The sequence below is a fragment of the Saimiri boliviensis genome, chromosome 2 (genome assembly GCF_048565385.1).
Source record: "Saimiri boliviensis isolate mSaiBol1 chromosome 2, mSaiBol1.pri, whole genome shotgun sequence".
NCBI lineage: Eukaryota > Metazoa > Chordata > Mammalia > Primates > Cebidae > Saimiri > Saimiri boliviensis.
Genome location: NC_133450.1, coordinates 75,667,976 through 75,682,467, shown reverse-complemented (window position 1 = coordinate 75,682,467; position 14,492 = coordinate 75,667,976). Strand labels below are relative to the sequence as shown.

The 14,492-nt window shown below is 43.2% G+C and overlaps 1 protein-coding gene across 2 annotated transcripts in view; it reads right to left on the bottom strand.

Annotated features, from left to right (window-relative positions):
• Positions 1-12,683, bottom strand: part of SPPL2A (signal peptide peptidase like 2A) — a 59,599-nt gene extending 46,916 nt beyond the window's left edge. Inside the window, exon 1 of one of the 2 annotated variants that reach the window (XM_074393606.1) lies at positions 12,218-12,683. In XM_074393606.1, coding sequence (XP_074249707.1) covers positions 12,218-12,283 — 66 coding nt within the window. In that variant the 5' untranslated portion in view covers positions 12,284-12,683. The remainder of the gene's footprint in view (positions 1-12,217) is intronic. The other variant, XM_039469331.2, reaches the window with a different exon arrangement.
• Between the last annotated feature and the right edge of the window lie 1,809 nt (positions 12,684-14,492).

Sequence of the window (14,492 nt, the reverse complement as noted above, 5' to 3'; positions counted from 1 at the left end):
CATTACATTTTAAATATCTTAGTAAAATTTCTCATAGATATTGCATAGCTTCAAAAATTCAGCTTACTAAAATAGACATTATGGTACAAAGGTTAAGAGCATGAGTTTTAAAATGATAATCCAAGGATACAATGCTAGTTTCACCATTTACTGGTTATAAGTGATTTAACCTATCTTAAGTTTCAATATCCTCAGCTTTGAGATAACAATAAACACTCAGACCTCACAGTTATGATAAGGATTAAATTAGATGATGCAATTGTTAACACATATTAAGCTCTTAATAAATATATCTAGCACCTTGCCAAACACTTGTGCAATGTAAAAGAACTACAAAAGATTAATGGTGATAAGATTAGTGGTTACTTGGGTCCTGGTGGGATGTGGAAATAACGGGTACAGGTAAAGCGTATGAGGTTCCCTCCCTCCCTCCTTCCTTTCTTTGTTCCTTTTTTTTTTGGAAAGAGTCTCATGCTGAAGCCCAGCCTGGAGTGCAATGGCGTGATCTCAGCTCACTGCAATCTCTATTTCCCATGTTCAAGGGATCGTCCTGCCTCAGCCTCCTGAGTAGCTGGGATTACAGGTGCACACCACCATGCCTGGTTAATTTCTGTATTTTTGGTAGAGATGGGGTTTTGCCATGTTGGCCAGGCTGGTCTTGAACTCCTGACCTCAGGTGATCCACTGGTCTTGGCATCCCAAAGTGCTGGGATTATAGGTGTGAGCCACAACGCCTGGACTTCTTTCTTTAAGACTTTATTTGAGAGCAGTTTTAGGCTCACAGCAAAATTAAGCAGAGAATACAGAGTTTCAATATATCCTCTTATCCTACACATGTGTAGCCTCTCCCACTATCAATATCCTAAAGCAAAGTAGTACATTTGTTACAACCGATGAACCTCCATTGACACATCATTATCATCCAAAGCCCACAGTTTCCTTTAAGGTTCATTTGGTGTTGTACATCTTATGGGTTTTGTTAAGTGTAAAATGACACATGTCCATCATTACAGCATCGTAATAAACAGTTTCACTCCCCTAAAATTCCTCAGTGTGTCATCTATTGAGTTTCTTTTGCTGATGATGAAAATGTTACAAAGTTGGCTGTGGTGATAGTTGATAGTTGCATGTATCTGTGAACATACTTATTGACCTGTATATTTTAAATGGATAGATTGTTCGGTATGCAAATTATATGTCAACAAAGCTGCTGAAAAAAGAACACAAAACAAGAAAGTGGCAGGTCAAGGTGGCTCACACCTGTAATCCCACCACTTTGGGAGGCCTAGGCGGATGAATCACGAGGTCAGGAGTTCGAGACCAGCCTGGCCAATATGGTGAAACCCCATTATAAAAAAAAAAAAATTAGCAAAACAAGAAAGAAAGTAAAGTCTTACTGGGGAGATTAAAAGTAAACCTGAAACAGATAATCATGAACAGGATGTAATTAAAGTCAAAGACTTCCTAGGGAAAACTTTAATAGTTCTTAAGGTATTAAAAATGCAAATCTGGATGGCCATGGTAGCTCACGCCTCTAATCCCAATCCTTTGGGAGGCTGATGCAGGAGGGCCACTTGAGGCCAGGAGTTCGAGACCAGTCTGGGCAATATGGAGAAACCCTGTTTCTTTAAAAAAAAAAAAAAAAAAATTGCTGGGTATAGTGGTGTGTACCTATAGTCCCAGCTACTCTAGAGGCTGAGGTGAAAGGATTGCTTGAGCCTTTGAGGTTGAGGCTGCAGGGAGCCATGACCATGCTACTGCACTCCAGCCTAGGTGACAGGAGACCCTATCTCATTAAAAAAAAAAAAAAAAAAAAAAAAAGCAATTCTCGGGCCCCATTCCAGACCTACTGAATCAGAGAAGTTCTGGCCAATTTATGTTTTAACAAGCCTTTCTGGAGATTCTGATATCAGTTAAAGTTTGAGAACCACTGCTATTGGAACAGTACTTATAGGAGAAAAGATCTCACCATGGTACCCAGGCTGGTCTCAAACTCCTGGCCTCAAGTGATCCTCCCACCTCAGCCTCTCAAAGTGCTGGGATTACAGGTATGAGCCATCATGCTTGGCCTGATATTCTGCATTTGTAATAAGCTTCTAGATGATGCTGATGCTGCTGGTCAATGGACCATACCTTGAGTAACAAAGCTATAAAAGAACAGAACAGTGGAAACCACAGTGCTGTGTCAATTAAGTTGGGAAGCATATAGAAAATGGTCTTGAAAGTTAGTGTCTGTTGAAAACATTACAAGTGCCAAATTCGGTGGTCCACTCATGCTACTATTATATCATTTGACAAAGGCCCTTTCTTTTCACCTTCCAAGTTAGAGACATGGTCCAGAATGCCTGAATTTTTCTTTCTTTCTTTAAAAAAAAAAAAAAAGAGATGGGGTTTCTCCATCTCTTTTTTTAAAGAGATGGGGTATGCCAGGCTGGTCTCGAACTCCTGACCTCAGGTGATCCGCCCACCTTGGCCTCCCAAAGTGCTGGGATTACAAGTATGAGCCACTGAGCCTGGTTTGAATTTTTCTTTGTAATCAACTGTGATCTGGTCCTCTATGACTTCATTAAAAATCTTAAAAAAAAATTATTTTAGTAAAAAGCTTAATATCAAAAGCTAAAAGAAGCTGGGCATGGTAGCTCATGCCTGGAATCCTAGCACATTGGGAAGCTGAGGTTGGAAGATTGCATGAGGCCAGGATTTGAAATTAGCCTGGGCAACATAGTTAGATATCATTCTCAATAGAAAAAAACTGTTTAAGGGGTAGAAGGGATTTAGAAATAACATAATCTAGTCTGTTCATCTTATAGATTAAACAGACCCAAAATGATCAAAAGGATGAGGTCAGTCGGTCTCAGGGCTAGAACTGAGCTCCCTAAAAGAGATCAGCAGTCTTTCAAATCTGCTCTCACATCTAGTCCCTTTACACAGCTAGATCCCCAGGCATCTCTTTCTCAGTGACCAACAATCACACTCCAGTTTTAATAATGATCACATATTTCTCTGCATTAGTTGCTAACTCCATCCCTTCTACAATATTGGCCTGGGGCTTCCTACCATTTCTCAAATTCCTCTAATAACCAATCAGCTCCTCCCACATCCTAAATTCTTGCCTTATATTCTTCTAAATGTTCCTAATTCTAGGACTCCAGGGCTCATGGAACTCCTTTCCTATTACAATTGGTCCTCACTGCTCATCCCAATTCTTCCTTTTACAGGCAAATTCCTTCAGACTGGTCTTCGAATCAAGAGTCCTCCAGGGCCATCATATCAATCTCATAACAGGATCAAATAATACGCTTTATATTCAGTGTATTATTTTATCCTTACACACAAGGGAAGCAAGTTTACTAGCCCATACTGTCAAGTTATACTTTCTTTTTCTCTAACTTTATGAGGTACCTGTTATGGTATTCTAGAATCTCATGAACAATTTTAATCTACTTTGTCCAGATAAACTGACTTCCATCATATTCCATATCATTTTCTTTTCAAATTAAAGAATTTTAATGTTTCCAGCCTGGTCAACATGGGGAAACCCCGTCTCTACTAAAAATACAAAAATTAGCCACGCATGGTGGCAAGTGCCTATAATCCCAGCTACTTGGGAGGCTGAGGTCTGAGAATTGCTTGGACCCAGGAGGTGGAGGTTGCAGTGAGTTGAGATTGCACCACTGCACTCCAGCCTGGGAGACAAAGTGAGACTCTGTCTCAATTAAAAAAAAAAAAAAAAGAAGAATTTTAATGTTTAAATCTATCTTAATGTTGCCTATTCCTCTGATCACTTTTCTACTAAATAGCTTTTAGTATGACAAGTATTAAAAGATTTCTGAAAATCTAAAGCAATGACAACTCTGGCCAGTCACGGTGGCTCACACCTGTAATCCCAGCACTTTGGGAGGGTGAGATGGGCCGATCACCTGAGGTCAGGACTTCGAGACCAGCCTGGCCAACATGGTGAAACCCCATCTCTACTAAAAATATAAAAATTAGCCAGGCATGGTGGAAGGAGGTTGAGGCAGGAGAATCACTTGAACCTCGAAGGTGGAGGATGCAGTGAGCCCAGACCATCCCATTGCACTCCAGCCTGGGAAACAAGAGTGAAACTCCATCCCTCCAACCCGCCCCCCTCAAAAAAACCAGGCATGGTGGTTCACTCCTGTAATCCCAGCATTTTGGAAGGCCACGGCAGGCAGATCATGAGGTCAGAAGTTCCATACCAGCCTGGCCAATATGGTGAAACCCTGTCTCTACTAAAAATACAAAAATTAGCCAGGCATGGTGGCATGTGCCTATAGTCCCAGGTACTCAGGAGGCTGAGGCAGAAGAACTGCTTGAACCCGGGAGGCGGAGGTTGCAGTGAGCCAAGATTTGTACCTATTCCTGGCATGATTATGCATTTCTAACAAGCTTTCAGGTGATGCTCTGATGTTGATCCAGAGTACATGGTTATAGACTTCATTATGAATAGTAGTCTTCTAGATAGTACAGGGGTCCTCTTAGGAGTTTTCTCAAGAGATTACAGTCACAATGCATCTGCAGTCTGATGGCACAGACATTTGTGTTTAGGCAAGCAGTTCTCCCATTCTTTTCCTGAGTTTATTCGGAACTCTTCTGTGGATGTGTCACTGGGTCCTACTTTCACCACTCACCTCCACAGTCTGTCAGTTAAACCTGGTTCGTGTTATTTGTATTGTTTTCCTTTAGATATACTTATGTCTATGTCTTCAATTTAAAAAGATAATATGTGAAAGTGACTATAACTCTCTCTCTTTCTCTCCAATTAACCCCTTTGTAATCTTTCTTTATAAAATGTACAAATAGGCTGGGCCTATGGTGGCTCATGCCTGTAATCCCAGCACTTTGGGAGGCCGGAGGTAGGTGGATCACCTGAGGTTGGGAGTTTGAGACCAGCCTGATCAACATGGAGAAACCCTGTCTCTACTAAAAATACAAAATTAGCCAGGCATGGTGGTGCATGCCTGCAATCCAAGCTACTAGGGAGGCTGAGGTAGGAGAATTGCTTGAGCCCAGGAGGTGAAGGTTGTAGTGGGCTGAGATCATGCCATTGCATTCCAGCCTGGGCAATAAGAGCAAAATTCCATCTCAAAAATAAAATAAAATGTACAAATTAAACTATGCATGTTTCTATTTTTAGATACCAAATATAAGGAAGGCTTGGGGACAAATGTTGTTAATAAACAACTTTTTTGTTAGAATGAGAACTAGCAATTTTAAAAAAATCTATATTCATAAACCAGAATATATAAAGTTACAGTGTAATCACTGTAAATCTGAAGGAGCAACAGTCACCTGCCCTTATACCATAGCAATGTAAGAGATATCCCTTTCTTTACAAATATCTTTCTCTTTTACACAGGCATCAGTTTTAAGCCAACAGCAACACAATGAAAGAGTTGAAAGGAGCTCCTACAGGAAAGGCAGAGTTGAGATTATTTGAACGACACATGTTCCAAAGTCAGGCCTAAAATCTTTCTGACCATTCACTTTTTCCTCCCTAATAACTTATATAATCAAGACAACATACATTGTTTCTATTCCTGCTTCCAGTATTCAAGGTTTGTAGAAATGATGCCCTGAAAGTGACTATAATTACATTTACAGATATTATGAATAATTACTTAAATAGTGATTAAGTTGGAGCTAGGACATCAAATAGGGATTTACAGGGAATCAAAGTTGTCTGTGGGCCACAGGAAAAGCATGAACAGAATCATTCCTTCCATCTGGACAATCTGGCAACATAGAATGCACAGGCTCAGGGGTAAAAGGATGTGAGAGAAGACAAGGCAGCTATTCATTCATTCTTTCATTCAATACTCTGCAGTCTGTAAGATATAGAGGAGACAGCAGAGAATAAGTTAGGTAGAGATCCTGCTTCACAGGGCTTGTATGCCACTTGTTACCTAGATCCAGCCTTCTTCCTGGTTTTCTCTAAACAATGTTCCTACTTAAAAATATATCTCAAGTTTACAGAATTTATGATTTACATTAGAATTTACACACTCAAATGCCTGCAAGGCCAGGCAAGTAACATAAATGCATAAGCCAGAACAGATTTAAAACAACAGAGCATGGTAAAGCTTGGCAAATTCTGGCCTAAAGGCAATCAACTTTAAAAAAAAATGTTGGCTGGGTGTGGTGGCTCATGCCTGTAATCCCAGCACTTTGGGAGGCCGAGGTGAGTCACCTGGATCACTTGGGAGAAACCCTGTCTCTACTAAAAATACAAAATTAGCCAGCATGCTGGTACATGCCTGTAACCCCAGGTACCTGGGAGGCTGAGGCAGGAGAATAGCTTGAACTGGGGAGGCAGAGGTTGCAATGAGCCAAGATCATGCCACTGCACTCCAATGTGGGCAACAAGAGCGAAATTGCATCTCAAAATAAATAAATAAATAATAAAAATAAAAATGAAAAATAAAAAATTTAATATCTGGAGCGAGGGCCTACACTTAGAGACTTTATGGTTTGGATTTTCATAAATAGGCAAAATTTCAGGTGATTTTTAACAATTGATTGAATATATAATAAGCATATCTATCTATCTATCTGTCTATTGACAGGATCTGTCACCCAGGCTGCAGAACAGTGGCAGGGTCATAGCTCACTGCTGCCTTCAACTCCTGTGTGATTTCACCTGACCCTCTTGAGTAGATGGGACTACAGGCATGAGCCACTGTACCCAGTTAATTTTTAAATTTTTTTTAAAGACAGGGTCTTACTGTATTGCCCAGCCTGGTCTCAAACATCTGGTCTCAAGAAATTCTCGTGCCTCAGCTTCCCAAAGTGCTGGGCTTACATGCATGAGCCACCATACCTGGCCAACGTTTCCTATTTTTAAGCCTCATAAAGTTAACAAATTTATCCTATCAGTCTTGTGGCCCATTATTGATCAGAAAAAAATTATTGGCTGTGTATGGTGACTCACACCTGTAATTCTAGCATTATGAGAGGCTGAGGGGAAAGGACTGTTTGATCCCTAGAGTTTAAGACCAGCCTGGGCAACATAGCAAGATTCTATCTCTATTAAAACATACATATTTATATTACATTAATAAGAAAAAAATTACTGCACAATTTAGTGGAACAATAACAAAAGACCTTAGTTCTAGTCATATTTTTCATGACTTTCTATATGATCTAGGATAAGTCATAATTTTCCTGAATCTTCTCAGGATTTTTTGAGTTTCCAAGGAGATTATAGGTGTTGCATTTTGGGAAAGAGATATATGGCCATCAGTAACTTAGAAAAGAGTCAACGGGATGTGGAAATTCACAGACAGCTCAGAGGCAAGGTAAAAGAAAAATTTTGAAGAACCTGAAAGTTAAAAGGAGGAATGTAATAAATCTAGAATGTCTTTGTCACCTCAGGCTCCATAACAAAGTACCACAAACTGGGTGGTTTAAACAACAGAAATTTATTTTCTCACAGTTCTGGACCAAGGTGCCAGGTGGGCCAGTTTCCAGTGAAGGCTCTCTTCCTGGCTTATAGTTACCTTTTCACTGTGTCTGCACATGGCAAAGAGAGAGAACGCTCTCTGGTATCTTTCTCTTCCTCTTGTTCTTCTTCTTTTTTTTTTTTTTTTCAAGACATGGTCTTGCTCTGTTGCCCAGGCTGGAGTGCAGAGGCACAATCTCAGTTCACTGCAATCTCTGCCTCCCAGGTTCAAGTGATTGTCCTGCCTCAGCCTCCCGAGTAGCTGGGATTAGAGGCACCCGCCACTATGCCTGGCTAATTTTTGTATTTGCAGTAGAGACGAGGTTTCATCATGTTGGCCAGGCTGGTCTCAAACTCCTGATCCCATGATCCACCTGCCGTGGCCTCCCAAAGTGCTGGGAATACAGGCATGAGCCACTGCACCCAGCCTGATGTCTTTTCTTAAAAGGGTACTAATCCTATCATGAGAGTCCCATCTTAATGACCTCACTTAAACCTAATGATCCCTTGAAGGACCCATCTCCAAATACCAATACTTTGGGGGCTATGGCTTCACCATATGAATTTGGGGTGGGGCTGTCAGGGGTGGGGGGACACAATTCATTCCAAAGCACAGCAGCTCAGCAGACTTCTGACTGCCTGGGTAGCAGAACACACCTACTTTCTGCTGGAGGTTGAGAGAAGAGAGCAGAAGAGAAAGAACTGAAGATTCTTTGAGTTGGTGTAGTATACAAAAGGAATGCAAATTTTCAGCAACAGATTTTTCTACTGGGGATCCTGATTATCATTTCATTGTATGAAGTTCAAGATGCAGCTATATTCTACTTCACATTCTTTGAAGGAAAAAAAATCAACAAAACTATTTGTGTGTGTGTGTTTTAAGACAAACACAGTCTTTTCTGTCACCCAGGATGGAGTACAGTGGCATGATCATAGCTCACTGCAGCCTCAAACTCCCGGGCTTAAGTGATCCTCCTACCTCAGCCTCCCAAGTAGTAGCTGGGAATAGAGACCTAAATCACCATGCTCAGCTGATTTTTTAATTTTTTGTAGAAGTCGGGTCTTGCTATGTTGACCAAGCTGGTCTCAAACTCCTGGCCTCAAGCAATCCTCTCACCTCAGCCTCTCAAACAGAACTTTCATAAAGACACTGTGAGGAGCCCGGCATGGTGGCTCACACCTGTAATCCCAGCACTTCGGGAGGCTGAGGCAGGCAGATCATGAGGTCAGGAGCTCAAGACTAGCCTGGCCAAAATGGTGAAACCCCGTTTCTATTAAAAATACAAAAATTAGCCAGGCATGGTGGCAGGCACCTGTAGTTCCAGCTACTTGGGAGGCTGAGGCAGTCAATCGCTTGAACCTGGGAGGCAGAGGTTGCAGTGAGCTCAGGTCATGCCACTGCACTCTGGCCTGGGTGACAGAGTAAGACTCCACTCAAAAAAAAAAAAAAAAAAAAGACACTGTGAGGAAGACTCAGGATTCTTCAGAGAACTTTGGAGCAATTTAGAAAGACAGAGCTGCCAGGCATGGTGGCTCATGCCTATAATCCCAGCACTCTGGGAGACCAAGGCAGTGGATCACCTGAGGTAGGGCGTTGAGACCAGCCTGACCAACACGGAAAAACCTCGTTTCTACTAAAAACACAAAATTAGCCGGGTGTGGTGGCGCATGCCTGTAATCCCAGCTACTCAGGAGGCTGAGGCAGGAGAACAGCTTGAACCCGGGAGGTGGAGGTTGAGGTGAGCAGAGATCTCACAATTGCACTCTAACCGGGGCGACAAGAGTGAAACTCAATTTCAAAATAAATTAATAAATAATAAAATAAAAATAAAGTAAAAAGACAGAGCCAGAATAAACATCACCCATTTTCTTTGAAGCAGAATCCCATGACTGGATCCACACTGTGAAATAAAGGTCTGACCACTGGGGCCCAGGACCAGGGTTGAACTGGGGAAGGAGAGGTGTAAAATGTAGTTATGATAGTCGGGCATGGTGGCTCACACCTGTTATCCCAGCACTAGGCAGACAGATCACCTGAGGTCAGGAATTCGAGACCAGCCTGGGCAACATGGTAAAATCCCATCTCTACTAAAAGTACAAAAATTAGCCAGATGTGGTAGTGGGCACCTGTAATCCTAGGTACTCGGGAGGCTGAGGTAGGAGGATCACTTGAACCCAGGAGGCGGAGGTTGCAGTGAGCCGAGATTGCCTCATTGCACTCCAGACTGGGCAACAGAGTGAGACTCTATCTCAGAAATAAATAAATAAATAAATAAATAAAAATAAAATGTAATTATGGCAAGGTCAAGACACAGTTAACTACCTGCTAGGCATTCATTTTATTTCTAGACCCAATGGATTCAAAAAATATTAAAACAGCCAGACGTGCTGTAGCTTGAGTTTAAAATACACAGTGAGGTCACACTGATGTGAAGATGATCATAATGAGGAGGGTAGGCTAAATGATCTTTAAGAGCCTTTCCAATACTAATTCCCCTGCCTCTTCCACATGGATGTGCCAGTGGTTTCTGAAAACTATGTGCAACTTCTATTACAGAAGAGGATGTTGGCCCTGTTATTACACTGGACTAAGGAGAAGTAGTGCCAGTTTCAAGAGCCCAGAGAGGAGAAATGAAATGACTGAGCTGGCATCACTAATCAGATGAACTCAGAAAGGCTACCTGGAGCTACAAAATTAGGGAAGAGGAATAAACAAAGGGCTTTAAGGAGAAAATGGTAAAAGACTTCAGAGTTGCAGGAAAGGAACTAGGTATCCAGAAAGGAGAAAAGAGAGCTCAAGCTGAGGAAAAGGAAACCAGATCTGCTCAAGTTCTCAAAACATGAAAGGAATGAGAAAGACCACCTTAAGAAATTAAAGGAAGGAGGAAACAGGAAGAAAAAAAATCCATAAAGAAATCGACAAGAAATAGAAAAATCTAGCTACTAGCTGGTATCAAAAAAAGATCCTTACAATTTAAACAGATCTTGTCAGTTTACTCAGTCATCAGGACAGTATCTACCATATAATAAGATGTATACCAAATATCTGCAGAGTAGAAGAACGTTACTTAATCCTCACGACAACCCCAGGACCGAGAAGTATACAAGCCGAGATTACCATGGTGAGGTACAACAAAGTACAAAGGTGCAATATAAAAAGCCTAAAATCCAGAATGTGGGACACAGCCTAGATACAATTTAGGACAGGGATGATCTTTAGATTTGTGAAGGCTGTGAAATAATACAACAAGTCTACTTAAGTAGAGTTTTCTATTGAGAGGGCTCAGGGATTTTAAGAAGAATTTCAATGTGAGTTTATGAGGAACTGATGTACCACTAAGCTATTAATTTATGTTGAGAAAGGATTAGTATGAATGTGATATATTATTCATTCTTTTTTAATATTCATTCTTAAAATCAGCTCAAGAGATTCAAATGAAAATGAGCACAAAAACACTTTGGGAAGTTTTATATCTAGGTTATAGTTTTGCATACATCTACATAGCATCTGAATATCTTTTGGACATAAGTATTATATGTCTGTATTACACAGTAAACACCTTTAAAAACTCAGACTAACACTGCTATTTTGTTGCTCTTTTTATATCGTACTCCCCTCCCCCAGCAATTTTTAGACACATTCTCTCAGGTTCCTCATGTTGCCTATCAAAGTTATGAATACACCAAAAGGCACTTACTTTTTGGCTTAGATTTTGGTTTTTCAATAAATATTAAAGACACTTTTGTATTGCATATATTCATTAATACTAACCCTTTTAACTGGAGAGTCCGCAAAACATTGTCTTTCAAAGAAATCACACATTCTAATAGAACAAAACAGGTTTACACTATACCAATTCTGTATAAGTAACGTTCGTAAGTTTCCAACCTGAAACTCCCTAAGTGAAAGTTACCAGAAACAAAAACTGAAACACCAGGTTCCTGACAACCTCCCTCCCACACTGAAGCTCAAATTACTTGAGGCCGAATTTTAAAACACTGTTACTTCTCTGTAATTATGAAAACAAACCTATGAACACGTTATTTGTTACTTACATTTAACCGACCCTCCCCACCCAACCCTTTATATTAGGCAGAAAACTGAAAACAACTAAAGGCATTACATTTTGGTGTCTTCTTTTAAAACTTATTTTAAATTACTGCTATTACAAAACAACCCTCCCCGGCCGCCCCCACAAAAAAACCCTCATAACAGAATCAAATGAGCCCTAAGGCGAAGCAGGAACTACAGTGTGGGAAGGAAAATTTAAAAAGACATCTGTGTCTTTAATTTATTGCAATTAAAGTGCAGTCCTGGAACCGCTAAACACCCTGGCTTCTTGTATGATTTTTTTCTTCTTCCCAGGAGTATGAAGCGGTAAGGAAGGCTCAGACAATAAAATCCAGAGGTCAATTTAAAACACGCTGGGACAGTGAGCAACTATTGAGAAGCACCAAGGTCAATGTAATCTAAGGGGCGCCTCTGATCTTTTTGGGGTAGGTATTTCGCCGGACTTCAACCGTTGGGAACCGAGTTGGGGGCAAAAAAGTTGGGGGAAAGGGGAGGCTGGAAAGAAAGAGGTGAGTAATGGGAAGGGGAGGAGAGGAAAGGGGAGCGCGAGAGCTAGCCAAGCAGGCGCCGGCAGAGGGGAGGCCGGGCGGGGGGCCGGGGTGGGGAGAAGGGGAAGGGAGCCCCGGGCTTGGCCCCGGCCCCGCCCAGCCCCTGGGAGGCCTGCGCGCCCTCCGCCCCCTTACCAGCGGGAGCAGGAAGCCCAACAGCAGCGCGGCCGCGGCACGGGGCAGCCGCCGCTGCGGCCCCATCGGGCTGGTGGGAGCCGGGTGGGGCGGCGCGGCGCGGCTCACTCGGCAGGGTACGCTCGGGGTCCCGACGCTAAGCTGCTTCCGCGGACCGGACCGGACAGGGGCTGGCCGGGCTAGGATGGGACCGCCGCTGCTGCAGGGGCCGCCACGGCAGCGCCGACTTCCTCTTCCGGCCCCGCCCGTAAGATGCGGAAACCCCCGCGCCGGGCTTGAAGAGTCCCCGCGCTCTCCCGGCGTCCGGGCGTCCCGGCGCTGCGAGGCCACAGGCTGCGGGCCTGGGCCTGTCGTTTTCCGGCTGCCTGATTTTAACTCACGCTGAAGCCTGGCGGGAGAAGGGATTTCTCGAGGCCTGCTTCTCAAGGCTTGGAAGCGTCTGAGCGTCTGCTGGGTTCCCCAGTAACTACCCTAGTGTTCCATGGAGCCAGAAATCAGGGTCACCGTAATTCATCTGCCTGTCATTTGATCCTGGCCAATCTAACTCACCGCATAACCCAAATCCATCCACTTTCTCCAGAACTGTCACCACTCTATCCAGGCCACCAACGTCTCTCTCCTCCAAATGGACCTCAGTTTCTCGACAGCCCAGTGGCCACGTAGCAGTCCCAGAGTGATCTTTCAAAACATATAAATCAGATCGTGTCACTCTCCAGTCGTGTCACACTTGGAATAAAATCAAAACTCTACTCTGGCCTGCAAAGTTAAATGTGGCACCTGCCTTCCTGTCTTTCCATCCTCACTACTTTCCCACACACTAAGGCGCACGGACCCTTGGCCCTTCCGGCCTTTGCTCTGGTAGTCTTCCTTACTGGAGTGCTCTGCTCTCCAAAACTCAGAATACCTGCCTTCATGTATCAGCTTCAATGTTGCTTCCCCAGACAGGACTTCCTGACATACCCAATCTAAAGCACCTAAGCAGTCACTTTCCTTCTCCCTTCCTCCCTCCCTCCCTTCCTTCCTTTTCTTCCTTTCCTTCTTCCTTCCTTTCTTTTTTCTTTCCCTCCCTCCCTCCCTCCTTCCCTCCTTCTTCCCTCCTTCCTTCCTTCTTTTGTGAGATGGAGTTTCCCTCTTGTTGCCCAGGCTGGAGTGCAATGGCACGATCTCACCTCACTGCAACTTCCGCCTCCTGGGTTCAAGTGATTCTCCTGCCTGAGCCTCCGAAGTAGCCTGGATTACGGGCATGCACCACCATGCCTGGCTAATTTTGTATTTTTAGTAGAGACAGGGTTTCTCCATGTTGGTCAAGCTGGTCTTGAACTCCCGTCCTCAGGTGATGCATCCACCTTGGCCTCCCAAAGTACTGGGATTATAGGTGTAAGCCACTGTGCCCAGTCTGTTCAGTCACTTTCGTATCATGGTTTATTTTAATTTTCTGCATAGCACTTTTCATTCTATGTATAGGCTCATTTATTTATATCACCTCCTCTTGATAGCAAAGAGTGTCTTTGCTTTGTTCACTGCTATACCCTTTATATCTACAGCATTTGGCATATAGTAGGTCCTCAGATATTTGTTGGGTGAATATTTAATATCAAATGCTGAATAGGACAGTGTCCCTACCACCCCATAGCTCATAGTTTGGCAAGGGAAACAGACATGTGAGCAAACACAGTTCAGGGTGAGTAGTGCCTCTTGTTTGCACAAGACACCATGGAAATATCAAAAGGAGGTATAAAAGGGGTGCCAGGAAAAACACCAGCCTGAGCTGAGTCTAGGTCAGTTAATTTTAGCAAGGCACAGGGTAGAAGAAGGGGGACACTTCCAGGAAGAGTGAGCCATTAGTGTCAAAGCCAAAGGTGGCATTGAAGGAACTGCAAAACTTGGGCTTGGCTGAAGTTATGAGTGGTGAAAGATGACATGCGAGAAGAGGTCAGAGGCCAAATCACAAATACATTGGGACTGTTTGTGACTTTGGGCTTTGTCATGCCAGGGGTAAAGAACAAATGAATAATAAACGGGGCAATGACATACACTTTCTGTTTTAGAAAGCTCTCTGTGGTGGCTGGTAGGGCGGCAGACGTGTTGAAACAGGGCAAGAGGTGGAAGCCAGGAGACCTGTTAGACCATCTACAGCAGGCGTCCCCAAACTTTTTACACAGGGGGCCAGTTCACTGTCCCTCAGACCGTTGGAGGGCTGCCACATACAGTTCTCCTCTCACTGACCACCAATGAAAGAGGTGCCCCTTCCTGAAGTGCGGCAGGGGACCGGATA